The sequence below is a fragment of the Fukomys damarensis genome, unplaced genomic scaffold, assembly GCF_012274545.1.
Source record: "Fukomys damarensis isolate Sample0158 unplaced genomic scaffold, DMR_v1.0_HiC HiC_scaffold_23, whole genome shotgun sequence".
Taxonomy (NCBI): domain Eukaryota; kingdom Metazoa; phylum Chordata; class Mammalia; order Rodentia; family Bathyergidae; genus Fukomys; species Fukomys damarensis.
In genome coordinates this window covers 62,090,370-62,105,062 of record NW_022900935.1, presented here as the reverse complement: position 1 = coordinate 62,105,062, position 14,693 = coordinate 62,090,370, and the positions used below count along the sequence as shown (strand labels likewise).

Genomic DNA, 14,693 nt, shown 5'->3' with positions numbered 1-14,693 from the left:
CCGTCCTCGCGTCCCGGGGCCCCACGGGCTTTCTCCTTGGCTGGGCCCCTGACTCGCAGCCTGTCGGGGCGGGACACCCTTTCCGGGTCGCCCCTCCCGCTCGTTGGCTTCAGGTGCTGCCCTGGCTGTGTGCCCCCAGCCCCCCAGCGATGAGGCAGGCCGCAGGCCCTTGCCTGGCACTTTGTCACACCGGTAACAGACTGACTTCCACCCCTTCCCCTCCTGCAGCAGCCCACCCGTGCCATCCTGCGGCTCCGCCCCAGCCCTTGCTTTCCTTGCCCTCATCCAAAACTGAACCTTCTACCAGGCAGCGCAGGGCACTCGTCTTTTTTCCCACAAACTTTGCACCCTTCCTGCCATTTCCTTCCACCACCTACCCATCTGGCCTGGATTTTCCTTCCTTTCCCTGGGGACTGGCAAGAACACACACACACACACACACACACACACACACTTGTTACTTGGTACCTTTGCTTCTCCATCTGAACGGTCTTTCCTTGCCCTCTGGCCCCAGGCCTGGCTCAGGGGACCATTGCTCATTCTGTACCCACCTCCATCAAACCCTCTCTCTCTCTCTCCCAAGTACCTTTCCACGTTAATAATAACCCAGGAAAACCGGCCTCAGCGCACCACTAGCTCCATTTCTCATCCCTGTCTTGGCATCTTTCCCTACCTCTTTTTCAACAAATCCTAGGCCTGGGAACCTGAGTCTTTTGGCTTCAGTAAGACCTGGCTGGCCAAAATTTGAAAAAAGTGCTAGGTCTCAGAGGATCTGGAAAAGGTGAGCATGTGCAACTGTCCTGTGGCAGCTGAGTGGGCAGCTCCTCAGCCCTATCTCTCTGAGGAGCTTGGCTGACAACTGTCCCCCTGGACTGGGCCACAGACCCATCTTCCGGCTCCTCCCAGAACTCTTGGCACCACAGTCCTGCCGGAACCTGTGGGCACAGTGGACCCCTCCCTCCTGGCCTCAGTGAGCCTTCTGTGTAGGACACCTGTGTGAGAGAAACCCTGGAAGAGCCAGGCTGCTCCTCACTGGATGTGCACAACCCAGGGCATGTTCAGGGAGGACACGGGTGAAGTGTAGGTTTGTCCAGGCAGTGTCACAAGGCCGCTCCTCAATTCCAGTGTTCTCTTCCTTGTTTTCTTGTCCAAATTGACCTGATCACAAAAGGTGATGATGTTATGGCCTGGAGTGGTAGAGGAAATCATAATCTTGCGAACAGACGGGGCCCCTTATGGTTCTGTTGCCCCTCAGTCAAGGTGTAAATTTTGTCACTTGATACCTTCTGTTAGCCAAGTGTCTCCTTTCTTCCCTCTACAACTGTAACTGCATTTCCACAGCCTTTACTAAGTCAGTGAATGTATTGGTTCAAGCTGCCCATTCTTGATAACATTCTTACCCACCTGTCCATCTGCACACCTGAGCTGTGGCTTCTCTCTGAGCACAGGCATCCTGAGGAGAGGTGCAGGGTATGGTGGGGAGCAGTGGTCGTTGGCTCTGTGAGGCTTTTGCTCCTCTCGCTGAGTATGGCTTTGGAGGAGAGCATTTTTGTATCTGCAGGCTCCCTTGGGTACAGAGTGCCCCTGTTGTGTGAGTCTAGGAGTTTGCCGAGGAGTAACATCATAATCCGTGGCAGCTGTACAGGGCAGATGTGCTGTAGCATTTGCTCTTTCAAGAGAAGAGCTGGGATCTGGGACTGTTGTCTGGAGTCCTGACATGGACCAGTGGTGTAACAAGAAAGTTGTTTCTCTTTCCTGTTTGTGGAGTGGTGCCGTGATGCTGGGAACAAAACCCAGAGGACGGTTGGTTCTGTTCCCTTTGGTGCACCCTGAGCAATTGAGATTTCATATTAAATGCCAACATAATGGGAATTTAAAACTTCCAGACTGATTAAAAACTTTTATATTGATTTTCCTTTTCATTATGTCAAGCTGATTGATTTAGAAAAAATTCTGATAATGGGGAAATCTGGGAAGATGGTCCTTTTCGCACCTGCATTTCCTCTGAATCCTCCTTGTTATGTCTACAAGAAGCCCAGGAGTTAAGTGGAGTCCACAGCTCCTGTTCGCCCATGTGCACATGGGTATCGTGCCTCTAGCAGTGAGCACAGAGCTGATACCAGGCGCCAGGCAGGGTAGTGTGATAAAGTGGGGTTAGTGTGTGCCCGGGGCTGTGGGAAGGGCCGGAGGTTCTTGCTTTGTGTCTCAGGCCCCCACACTGAGGGGAGCAGGAGATGAGCGGGTGGGTTCCTGCGTGCAGGTCCAGCTGCGCTGTCTGGAAGTGAGCTGTGGTGTGGGTCTGTCAGAGGGTTGTTGCACCCCTGTATTTTCAGGCACGCTGAAAAAATGTAGCGTGGTATTGTTTGGGGTGTCACTTTCAAATAGGAAGATGACTCTTGGTAAAATTCCTCCAACAATAACATCAAGTGGTACAAAGTAAGCAGACAGCCATGCTATGGTACAGCAAATTTGAGCTGTAGAGGATTCTGAAGCTGTGTTGCCCATCCTATTTAAAAAAAAAAAAAAGGTTTGATGTGAACTGGAGTGGCCCTGAGGCAGCGCCCTAACCCTAAGGAACCTGTGAATTTGTACAGTAGAAGGCAAAGGGGAATTGAAATTGCTAACCTCCGACTTAAAAAGGGAGAGATCATCTTGCATTTTCTCCTTGGGTCCAGCATGATCTCAGGGTCCTTAAGAGTGGAAGAGGGGAGGCAGGAGAAGAGTGAGGGAAGTGACGGCAGGAAGGCACCAGGAGATGCCACACACAGCTGGCCTTGATGGTGCGGAAGGGACTCCAAGGCTAGGAACGTAGACAGCCTGTGGAAGCTGGAAAAGGCCAGCAAGTGGACCATCCCCAAGAGCCTGGGAAGGAACCAGCCCTTGATTATAGTCCAGCGAGACCCATGACAGACTTTTGTCCCACAGGCCTGTGAAATGGCGGTTTGCGGTGGATAAGCCACCTGCTCTGTAGTAATTAGTTACAACAGCAATTGAAACTAACATGCTCCTCATGAGTAGTTGAGGCTGAAGAATAAGTCATCCTGAGCTGTGTTTTAAATTGACTCAATTGTGTACAGGACAAGGCGAGGAGGGTGTCTGCAGACATCAGGTAGCACGTCATGGCCTGTTAAGAGGGAGGTGAAAGGGAGGAGGTGTGTTCTCAGTAATCCGTAAAGCACGATTTTTTTCCCTTGCTTCCTTCTAAATTTTCAAGTGCAATAGGGACCTTAGTAAGCAAAAGCAGGGATCCCAGCCCATAGCAAGCATCCCCACATGTTCCTTTCTCTGAGACCTGACGTCCTTCGCCACTTTGGTTTCTGCTGAAGAGTCTGCAGGTTAGCAAGCCGTGCCCCTGACTGTTCCGCACGCAGTAAACCTTGGTGGTAGGCAGCCAAGGCCTGCCTGCTCTCTGGTGTGAAACAGGAAGAGAAACAAGATAGGTCCTCTGCAGGAGAGAGTGAGAATGAGAACTGAGAATCGGGCCTTCCTTGTCCAAGTCCTGCCTGGATCCCGAAAGGGTAGAGTCTGCCCTGGCAGCTGCTTTAAACCTGCTTCATCTGCCACGTGTCACTTTCCTCTCCTGGAGGGATGGCCTTGACTGCGCGCTGTGTGGGTGCAGCTACTCCCTCTGCTCAGCCTTGGAGAATCCGGTTCAGGCTTGGGATGGCGCGTGGTGGAGGGTGGTTCCTGAGCCCCTGGCTCTTAACAGTGGGGTGCTGCTCACTGCCAGGATAGAGAAACAGCCTGGAGCAGCCCCTGGGTGTGCACAAGAACTCGCTGCTGCTCCCTTCCCCTTTGGGGTGGAAAAGAGGGAGAAGAAATTAGGACCGGGAGCTCTGCCAGAGCTTTCAGATAGCTGTCACTCCTGGTGGCTCTTTCTGGGGATATTGCACATGGAGCAGGCTGGCACAGGAGGAAGCAGCATGGCAGGGCGTGGCTAACCATCTTCCCTGCCTGGAGGGCTGTTCTCAGGCCTCCCAGTCACCCTCGGGTGACCCAGGGCCCTGTGACCTCTTACCAAAGCCTCTCGGTCCTCTTTGTCCTGGTCTGTCAAGTCAGAACATGATGCTGCAGGGAAGCTTGACAGATTCCTTGTCATAATCAAGCAGACACATAAGTGCTTCGTTCTCTGAGAGGAGCAGACAAGCTCAGGTGGGCCCTTTCCTCTGGTTTGGAAATACATGCTCTTGCTTTACGGTCATTCAGGTGACAAACCAGGATGTGTTTGTGGAAACAAATGAACTTTCTCTCCGGGGGTACTGAAGGAGGGACAGAGACCAAAGGAGCTGAGTTTTCCGGAAAGCAGTGAGAGTCCTGCTGCGGTGAAAACAGTCACTCTCCATTAAGTAGAGGTAGCTGAGTCCTGCGTGATCCTGCCTGTTATGGGTGAGATGTAAAATATCTCCTAAGGTCTCACCTTCAGAGGTGACAGGGACTCTGTACTCAGTGGATTAGTCCATTGTGTTCGCAGCTACAGTGCTGCTAGCAGGTGGGGCCTGGTCAGGAGAGGCAGATCACTAGGGGCATGACCTAAAAAGGTGTGTTCTTGTCCCTGGCTCCTCCCTTCTCTCACCCTGCTTCCTGGCTGTCAAGGAATGAGCGAGGATCTGTCCTCCACCCAGGCCCTTCCGTCGTGTCCTTTCTGCCTCAGAACTAGCCAGATTTGAACTGAAGCTTCAGAAGCCACGAGCTAAGATAAATCTTTTCTCCTTTTAGTTGTGGGTGTTAGGTGTTTCAGTCCAGTGATAGGAAAGTGACTAGCACAGTATCCCTGTCTTTGTTCTTGGGTAGTTGAAGTGGCTGAGGCAGAGGCCCCTCCCTGGAGGAGCTCAGCGTGGAGTTCAGAGTCTGACTTGGAACAAACCACTGTGGTATGGGGTGGTCCAGGGTCAGGTGGCCCAAAGGACACTGTGAGGACAGGTGTCTTTTCCTAGGGTGCCGTCGCGATGACACCAGTGGTGACTTACAGCTTTGCACGCTTTTGTTCTCTTGCAGTACCAGAAATTCAGTGTCCTAGAGATCTTGAATCCAGTGTCATTGCCAGTAAGCCCAAACCCAGGTGTCCTGGGTCCTCTCTCCCTCTGGAGGCTCTAGGAGGAATCCCTTCCTGTCTTCCCACTGCCTGGGTCCCTGACATTCCTCAGCTTGTGGCTGCCTCATCAACCCAGCCTCTGCTCCTTGATTGCGTGGCCTTCTCTTCTGTTCACATCAGCCTCCCTCTGCCTCCCTTTCGTGAAAAGACACCCAAACAGCCTCCCCACCACAAGATCTTGGTCACATCTGCAAAATCCGCACTGCCACAGGCAGTGGAGCCGATATCAGCTCCTACAGGAGGGAGGACTTGCCACAGATACAGGACAGAAAGGGGAAGGACAGTAGAAGCCTGGAATTCTAGATGATTCTGGTTCCGTGTGGTCAGGGAGGGGCGGCCCCGTGTGTAGTGATCTGCACACATGGCATCTGGAGTTGCAGATAGTCTTGTGGAGTGCGGGTTGGGAGCTTGGGGAAGAGTAGGCTGGAAAACTGAGTGAGGCCCTCCCTGCAGGCTGTGACTGGGCTTGGTAAGAAGGGTAGTGGTCAGGCGCTGAGTGAAGTCCTCTCCCCCGACTTGGCCACCAGCATAGCCTTGGGAGTGAAACCGAGGCCAAGGGAAGAGAAGTCCTCTGTTCATGGTCGCATAACTGGTACATGGCAGAGGGAAGGTCTGGATGATCCGGGACCTTCAGAATCCCCCAGGTGAGACAGGACCGGGCAGAGGTGTGGCACCGGGATGAGTGAGTGGACCTGGTGCCTGTTGAGGATAGGGTGGGGCTGCTGAGTGCTTGGATGTGCTCAGTTGGGATACATGTTGGGGTTCCCAGGTGGGAGGAGTGGGCTCACCAGGCAGGTGCACTGGCCTGCCTCTCAGGAGAGGGCTGTAAGCCACAGAGGCTTAAGGTCTTTTTTGTGGATGTCAAGACTTAAGAGAGCCTAAGGTCATTGGAGAACTGCAGAGTGAGGTGTGCGGCACAGGGCTGGCAGGGGCCCACCTGGAAAGCCTCCCCGACCCTAGGAGAAACGTGACAAAGGGAGGCAGGCACGGATGATACTTGGAAAGTGCAGGGCAGCCAGAGGGAAGGGAGAGCATGTGAGAACGATGCTTGTGAGGTAATGGGCAGGGATGAGGAAGGACAGGACGTGCAGGACTTGGGAAGGACTTCATTCCCGCAAGGATTCACAGCTCCGTCCTTCACAGCATCCCTGAATATGTAGTCTAGAGAGCAAATGGCGTGCGAGGTGGACACAGGATGTGTGACACTGAGGGGGGAGCCAGAGGAGTCCACACCCTGCCCGAGGAACAGAATAAGGGAATGCACGTGTGGGCCATGCCCCCTGCACTGCCATTGGAGACACGGGGACTGTGGGAGCAGGTGCTGGAGACTTGACAGCATGAAGATGGGCTGGTGACTCTCGGGACACAGAGGAGTTGGGCAGAGACCATTGTGAGGGCCCCAGTGAGGCCAGCGTGTCACAGTTCACAGCAGTCTGCTTGGCAGGCGCTGTCTTTCCTGGACCTATAGCTCAGATGTGGCAGCTAAGTGGCTCGATCATCAGGGCCTTGATCTGGGGCTGCGGATTTCCTAGATGGCTAAGGTGGAGGCCCTGGGGGCACTGGATATTGAGGGGCTATTGAAGAAATGACTTAATGACTCACCCCCAGAATTATTTATTATTCCTTAGACGGATGTGCGCTGAGCTGGTTCTGGTTGCCTGTGGTGAGCTGGGTGTGCCACAGGGATGCAGCAGGACAAATTCTGCCCCATGGGGCTCCAGGCAGCGCGGGGACAAATACCAAAGGCCCACAAGTGTGCAGGGCAGCAGGTAGAGTTTCTGAGAAAGAGTGAACCGGCCACGTGAAGAGCAGGGTCAGAGTGTCCCAGGCCAGGGGACACAAGGGGTTCACAGGGCTGGGGTCAGCAAGCTAGGGAGAGGGGAAGTCTGTCAGGAGTAGTAACAGTTCCTGGGGCACAGGAAGCCATGAAAGACACGTAGACCTGGCAGTGCAGGCCCCTGTGTGGTGAGGGGTTGTCAGGGAAGAGAGTAGCCAAAGGGGATTGGAAGGAGGCTGCGGGTTAGTGATGGCCGAGGAAGTGGGCAGGAGCCAGTGGGTAGAACAGCTTCGAGTGGACTGGACCTGATGGTGTGGAAGGAAAAAGAAAGTGTCAAGGCCACTCCTTTTTTTTGCATGCTTAGCAATATTTTGTTGAAGTCTAACATTCATACAGAAAAGTGCACCTGCTGGTGTGAGAGGTTTTACTGGGACCGCCCCTCCATCTTCGGCCCTCCCCCACTCCCTGAGGGCAGGCTGGGAATGAGTAGGCTTGGGGGAGAAGGATTATGACTTAAGATTTTGAAATACTGTGTTGAGGGAGTATTTTGGATGTGCAGGCAGCATTTTGCATAGGAGGTGATAGGGGAATTCAAAGCTCAGTGGCCGTGTCTGAGCTGAGGACAAAACACTGCAAGCCTTGGACCCTGCTTGGATTGGGGAAGAGATGGAGAGCAGAGCTGGGCTCGACTAGAGGAGGAGCCACCTGCATCAGGAGCTCCAGCCCCCAAGCAGGAAGGCCTCAGTGACCAGCCCTGTAACCATTGCCAAGGGCCGGGCCTTGCCCAGGAGAGGTGCCCGAGAGGTCTGTTTCTGCAGGGTGCTTGCAGCCCCTTAGGGGCTTGGAACCTTCTCCCACCTTAGCTCTGAGCAGCTACCCCCCCACACACACTTTTCTCCTCAAGGTATCCCTGTGAGCTAAAACCTAGGTCTGTCCGAAGGAGGAGAGGGAGGTGCAGGCTTCTGCAGGGAGCCTTGCCCTCTCAGTTGCAGCTTGGAGCAAGTACACCACTGTGCCTGCTGAGCCTCAAGCCCATGTGAGAGTGCACGAGGGCCCAAGACAGCATGGAGATGCTGGGGTCCCACAGCTCTTCCCAGGGGCTGCCTGGCAGTGCCCTATAACCCCCATTCCCACTGTTCTTTGCTTTTCTGTGGAGGATGGGGGCAGCAAGGTGTCCAGTGGGCCAGGAGGAAAGTGCTGTCCTGATTACAGGAGCAGGGCCCAGTTGAGAGCAGCCAGCTGTGCCCCACAGCAGAGCAGCGGATCTGCTTCCCAGTGTCCCAGCGTGGCAGTGAGACAGACACTGGCCTGGGCCTGGCGCCGAGTGGCTACACTGAGCTATTGTGCTCTGTGCTGGGAGCAGGCGGGGTGAGCCGCAGTTCCCGTCTGCTCCCAGCACTGTGGCCCTGGAGCTGTGCCTTGGGACGTGGCCCACTGAGGCTTGCGGCCAGGCTGAGCCATGTGGCTCTCCCCGTGGGCCTTTTGAGCCTGTGTGCAGACACAGTATGCTCTAGGTAGCACACACAGCTGGGACCTTGGTCCCTGCTGTAGTTTGCCTTAGTAGAAGGGCGCCAGAGACAGGTCCTGCCAAAACCAACAGAAAAGTGTTTCTGGCTCAGATTTATTTCATATTTAAATATTACAGAAACCTAACCCAGCAAATAGAGACTCAGTCACCTAATGAGCCTTCATCTGCTCTGTGCTAGGCATGGTCTGGGAGCCAGGGTAAAATGAACAAATCAAGTGTGTGATGTGGTGACAGTGACATCAGGGAGGGCCGGTCGCGGGACTGGTTGAGCCCTGTTCAGTCCTATGCACCCCCCATTACCCGCCTCCTACTGCACCACCCTGACTCCCCTGCTTGCCTCCCTTTACAGTGACTGTGAGGCACCAGCCCACACGAAACCTCTTGTACTCAGCTTTCCTTCTGGCCAGCTGGGACAGGAAGGTGGGATAATTTTGCTTTGGAAGACTTCACATGTTGCTGAATAAAAGTAAACAAAGATACTGCTGGAGTCAGGATGTAAGCACACCATGGGAGTAATGGAATACTGTTTCTCCTGGACAGGTCCGGATTCAGATTCCAGCCCATGCAGTTCAGGCAGCGAAGAAGCAGTGGCCGCAGGCTGACCGCTCTCCTCTCTCCCTGCATGCAGGTCCCACCCGACACTCAGTCTGATGCCCGTCCAGCCCTCCAACCACCTGGAATGGAATGAGCCTATGCACTCCCTCCGGATAAGTGTGGGGGGCCTTCCTGTGCTCGCGTCCATGACCAAGGCTGCAGACCCCCGCTTCCGCCCCCGCTGGAAGGTGATCCTCACGTCCTGTGTAGGTGTTGCCCTCCTCTGGCTGTTCTACTCCCACCGTCCAGCCCCGGGCAGGTCCCCCACTCACAATGTGCACAACTGGAGGCTCAGCCAGGCGCCTGCCAGCCAATACAATGACACGTACCCCCTGTCGACCCCCCAGAGGACACCGGGTGGGATTCGATACCGGATTGCCGTCATTGCTGACCTGGACACGGAGTCCAGAGCCCAGGAGGAAAACACCTGGTTCAGTTACCTGAAGAAGGGCTATCTGACCCTGTCAGATAGTGGGGACAAGGTGTCTGTGGAATGGGACAAAGACCACACTGTCCTGGAATCGCACCTGGCAGAAAAGGGGAGGGGCATGGAGCTGTCTGATCTGGTTGTGTTCAATGGGAAACTCTACTCCGTGGATGACCGGACAGGAGTTATCTACCAGATCGAAGGCACCAAGGCTGTGCCCTGGGTGATTCTGTCTGACGGCGATGGAACCGTGGAGAAGGGTAAATGGAGCTGCTTGGGTGGGACTTTGGCCAGATGCTGGGGGCTGCAGGGCCAGCTGGCTGTGGTTTGGTTCATAGCTGAAAAGTAGTCCAGAGGGTGGGGACTCTCGCTTCTGCTCTGACTGCACCCCACCTTAAGCCTTAAGCAGTACTGTCACACAAAGTAATTTCTAGACTGGAACTCCACCACACGGGGAGTTCCTTCCAAGATAAGTTTTAGGGCTGTGGACACTGTGCTTTTCCTTCCCTGTCCCTTGTCGTGGCTTCTGTGGTGTCTCAGGCACTGCACCTCGAAAGTCTCCTGTCTCAGGTTTTCGGTTTGAGCTGAGATTTTAACCTCAGTGTGTTGGCAGCACAGGTCCACTGCTGTCTGACCTGCCCACCTGCTCCTGCAGGAAGGGTCTGCATGTAAGCAGAATCTGGCTAGCCCCAGTGTTTACCCAGTAAGTTACTGCTTCCTCAAGGCAGGCAGGGAGAGCTGCCAGAGCCCTCACATGGGAAGTGGCCTGTGAGGCATAAAGGGCATCGGCAGAAGACTGACGCAATGTTGTGTTTGTCTGAGCTGCTCCTTGTAGAGAACCAGTTACCAGTGCAGGCTTTCTAGGCCAGAGGTGGAACTGTATTAACAGGACCTTGGTAGCCCCGCCTGCCCCATCATCCCAAAGATAAAACCTCTCCTATGTTTGTCCAAGGCTGGGGCTGCTGGCAGGGACCAGATCGCCACATAGAATGTTGGTCACCGTTTCTTGCCTTGTGTCCTTCAGTGTCTTTACCACCCTGCTGCAGTTCTGTTCTTCCCCCTTGGCTGGAAGAAAGGGACAGCAAGGTCTCTGGAATTGGCCTGGGGTTGGGTCATCCAGAAAGGTAGTAGAGCTCCAGTAAATGAAGCATCTTATCTCGGAAATGGCTCTGGAGGCTGCCAAGGTCACTGGGGCCAAAGCAGCTCAGAGAGCTAGCACAGAGCTAACTGTGAGGAAGTGTCCCAGCATCTGCTGTCTTAATCAGGGAAGGACTGCAGTACCAGCTTCTTGGGGGCCAAGAAGTTTGCAGGGTATCTGGGAACACAAGCACAAGTCAGACCTTGGGTTGTTAGGATGGGTAGGAATATGCCGAGGCTCCCACTGACCAGAGCTGTGCTTTTGCCTGCAAAATTAGCCCATGTTACATAAGTCAGTGAGAACAAATCTAGCCCTTGAATAAACACACTGAAATGAAAGCAGTTCCCCAACCAACAGCAAGCCCTCCTTGTCATCCATTGACCCAAAGGGAGGTAACAGGTACAGCTGCAGGACAGCTGCACATCCTATGCGACCTGCGATGTCCTGGATGAACCTGCAGACCAGGTCCTCTCTCGCTCTTCTGGCACTGGAGAACCATCCTGGGGTGGGGTCAATCACCAGGAGGGGTCAGAGGCCAAAGGAGGTTTAGGAGAGCAGCATCAGCCCCTGGAAACTGAGGCAGGGGTGGAGCCACAGCATAGCAGGTCCTAGATGAGTTGCCAGGGTGAAACAGAATGTCCTTTGAAGGCCCGAGAGAGGAAGAAAACAGAAGGGAGGTGGCTGCTGACAGGGACCCTGCATGTGGGGCTCTGTACAGGCTCTTGCCCCTGCCTCTTGTCCTTTGTTCCGGTGAAGTTCAAGAGCAGGAACTTCTGATGTGCAAGGCTGCTGGACCACCAGGGCCCCAGTCATGCCTGGCCATGGAGTGGTGGTGGCATCTCAGGCATGCCCTCCTCTTATTGCCCCAGGCTTCAAAGCTGAGTGGCTGGCAGTGAAGGACGAGCGGCTATATGTGGGCAGCCTGGGCAAAGAGTGGACCACGGCCACTGGGGAGGTGGTGAACGAGAACCCTGAGTGGGTGAAGGTGATAAGCCACAAGGGCAGCGTGGACCATGAGAACTGGGTGTCCAGCTACAATGCTCTGCGGGCTGCTGCTGGGATCCGACCACCAGGTAAGGCCAGCTCAGACCCAGCCCAGGGGCTGTGTGGGTGTCCAGCCGGCAGTGGGTCACTCTGGACCTGTGCACTCTCTGTGCTCCCTGAGCACAGTGGTATCATATCTTGCTCAGTGTTGATGATTTTGCACCCTCAGGCCAGTGGATTCTGGGGAGCCATTTTCTCTTTCTTGCCACTGACCCTGACAGGTGGCCTCTGGACCCCTCAGGCCACTGCTCCACAGCACACAGAGCAGCCCACCTTCCTCATCACTTCCCAGGAGTCCCAAAGTTGTGTCTGAGCAGAGAGCTTAGTCCCAGAGAGGGAGAGGAATGGTGCCTCCTGCAGCTTCCCCAACCTGGTTTATCTTTCCACAAATCAGACTCCTGTTTATTCTGTCCAATCCCTGGACTCTCTCTTTCCTGTGTCTCTTGATTAGCACCTAGGAAACAGTAACACGGGACTCCTGGTAAAGGCTGTGGCCCTCTCTGGGGACAGCCTGTGGGGGTCGTGGACCGGAAGACTCGATGCAGTGTCCCCTAGTCTGTGTGCTTGCCCGTCACCCAGTGGAGCTGAGAGCAGCAACAGATTGAAAGCCCTCTGAGAGGCTGAGGTCCAGAGGGCAGACAACTGTCCCCCAGGCCGTGCTCTGCTCTGCATACTTGGTCATGAGAGGGGTGGCCCTGGAGATGAAGGGTCAGGCGGTCTGTCCGGTGTATGCAGTGACTGCTGTATCCTGTGTCCCAGGCTACCTCATCCACGAATCGGCCTGCTGGAGCGACACCCTGCAGCGCTGGTTCTTCCTGCCGCGCCGCGCCAGCCATGAGCGGTACAGTGAAAGGGACGACGAGCGCAAGGGCACCAACCTCCTCCTGAGCGCTGCCCAGGACTTCGGGGACATCTCCGTCGGCCATGTGGGCAAGGTGGTCCCCACACACGGCTTCTCGTCCTTTAAGTTCATCCCCAACACTGATGACCAGATCATTGTGGCTCTCAAGTCTGAGGAGGACAACGGCAGGGTGGCCACCTATGTCATGGCCTTCACATTAGACGGGCGCTTCCTGCTGCCCGAGACCAAGATCGGAAGTGTGAAGTACGAAGGGATAGAATTCATTTAAATTAAGGCATTCCGACGATGGGCACGGCTGAGATAGTCTTCACTGCATCAGGACTGCGCTTTTATAAAAACCAGAGGACTGCACTTTCGTCGTGTTCTTTTTGTAACTACAAAGTGTGTGCGTGGCTGACAGATTTCCAGAATGAGGATTCAGTCTCAGGGCATATGAAGCAGATGGAAGTGTCATGGAAGGTGTGATGTCCTGGAGCTGGGACAGGGCAAGTCCCCTGGTCCAGCACAGCCCCTCAGGGCTCCTCTGCCTGGGCCTCTCGGCACTGCCACCTGGTGGTGGAGACTGAACCTGTACTAGTTTGGTAGGGGGCTGGCCTTGAATTCTGCCCGGCTCCTCTTCTGTCTAAGCTCTGTTTCCTGACTTGCCATAAGTTCCTGTTCAGTAAATATTTCGGGAGTGCCTGGGATGTTAGGCACTGTGCCCTGCACTGGGAACAGCAATGAGTGTGAGGTGTGCCTGCCCACTAGGGACTCCAGGCCATCCCTCTTTGTGCTCCTCTGGGAGCCTTGGGCGCTCCTTGCATCCTGCTGACCTTGGAAGGTAATGTTTACACTGCAGGATGCGGGCACAGTGAGGGTGGCTTGTGGGAACACATCTGCCTGCACTGCCCAGAGAACCACATGTGAAATGGTGGAACTTTGCTCACCCGGGACTCCACTTCCTCCCTTCTGGAAAATTCTGGGTAGCACTTTAAGGTTTTAATTATTAACTTATTTTTATTGAGGCAGTTTCCTCTCTCACAAAACAAAATCACCGATCTTATCACACAGAGTAAAGTCACAGCAGATTTGCTCCCAGCCTCGAGCCACGGTTGGCAAAGCCAGTTCATAGTAGAGGTGCCTGAGATCTTGGCACGCCATCTTCTTCTAGCAGCTTGCAGAAAGTGCCGTGTCCTTCAAGACTCATGAATGATTTGAATGTGTTACTCTGTGGCCCAGCAGGGGCCGTAGGTTCCAATAGCCTGCAGTTGACTTCTGGCTGAGGCCTGCTTTGTTCCGGAGATCATCCCTGTTGTTTTCCTGGATCTCCACAACCACCACCTCTTCCCAGTGGAAGCTTCACACAGACCTTGGCTCCTTAGCCCTGCTGTCTCCTCTTGATGCTCTGGAGCAGAGGCAGTGGGGCCTGAAGACTGGCGGGACTGAAGTTGATAAGGACATCACAGTTCTTCTCCCCATGGCAACTACCTCACCTCACATTACCCCTCAGGATAGCAGAGGCACCGTGTTGGGGGAGGCTCCTGGGCTGTAAGCAGCCCTGTGTTGACTTTCAGAGACCTTTTCCACGTAGAAACTCCAGGATGGCTGCCAGGAACAGCCAGTCAGTGACCTCTTTCCTGGATCTGATCCTCATACTACAGGACAACAGTAAAAACAAAGCCACATTATTGAGTGACATTTCTCTAGAGCTTGCTCCCTGCTGGGCACAGCTCAGAAGACCTACATCTCTTGTACCTGTGCCTGGCTGGACATTCTGACTTCCTCAAATGTCAGTGATGTTGGGTTGTGTGATTTAAAATGTAGAAATGAACTTAGGAATGAGGAGGACTTGGGACAGTCACTAAATTGAAACATTTCCAATGTGTCATTGTTGGCTCAGAATTGAGCAGCATTTTCACACAGTGATTTTTTAAAGATTTGAAAGCTAGCCTTTCTTTCCTTTTGTATTTGCTACTGTCAGCATAATGATTGTGTTCCTATCCCGTCAAATCCATTTGTTTTGTAAACAATAAAGTGTCAGAAGGAAATGGCAGTCCTTTGTCTCCAGGTCTGTGTTTGCTATGTGAAGGGTGCTGATCCAGGTGACGGATTCTGTCCTCTTGGGTCTATGAGCCCCGTGGGGTTTGTGGGAAGCCTTCCCGGAAACTCTAGCATCCAGTCCAGCTCCCCGCAGGACAGGCGGAGCAGTGGCTGAGGGAGCAAGCTCAGTGGCTCCAGGATCCAGCCCTTCT

At 54.2% G+C, this 14,693-nt stretch overlaps 1 protein-coding gene across 2 annotated transcripts; it reads left to right on the top strand.

Annotated features, from left to right (window-relative positions):
• Window positions 1-762: 762 nt before the first annotated feature.
• On the top strand, window positions 763-14,488 carry Cant1 (calcium activated nucleotidase 1). 2 transcript variants are annotated; one of them, XM_010618521.1, is made up of 4 exons: window positions 763-781; window positions 9,026-9,678; window positions 11,426-11,629; window positions 12,360-14,488. In XM_010618521.1, the coding sequence occupies exons 2-4, from the start codon at window positions 9,048-9,050 to the stop codon at window positions 12,728-12,730; spliced, it is 1,206 nt and encodes a 401-aa protein (XP_010616823.1). In that variant the 5' UTR covers window positions 763-781; window positions 9,026-9,047; the 3' UTR covers window positions 12,731-14,488. The 2 variants fall into 2 exon arrangements, with proteins under 2 accessions (XP_010616823.1, XP_010616822.1); XM_010618520.2 differs by lacking the exon at window positions 763-781 and adding an exon at window positions 6,557-6,633.
• Window positions 14,489-14,693: the final 205 nt, after the last annotated feature.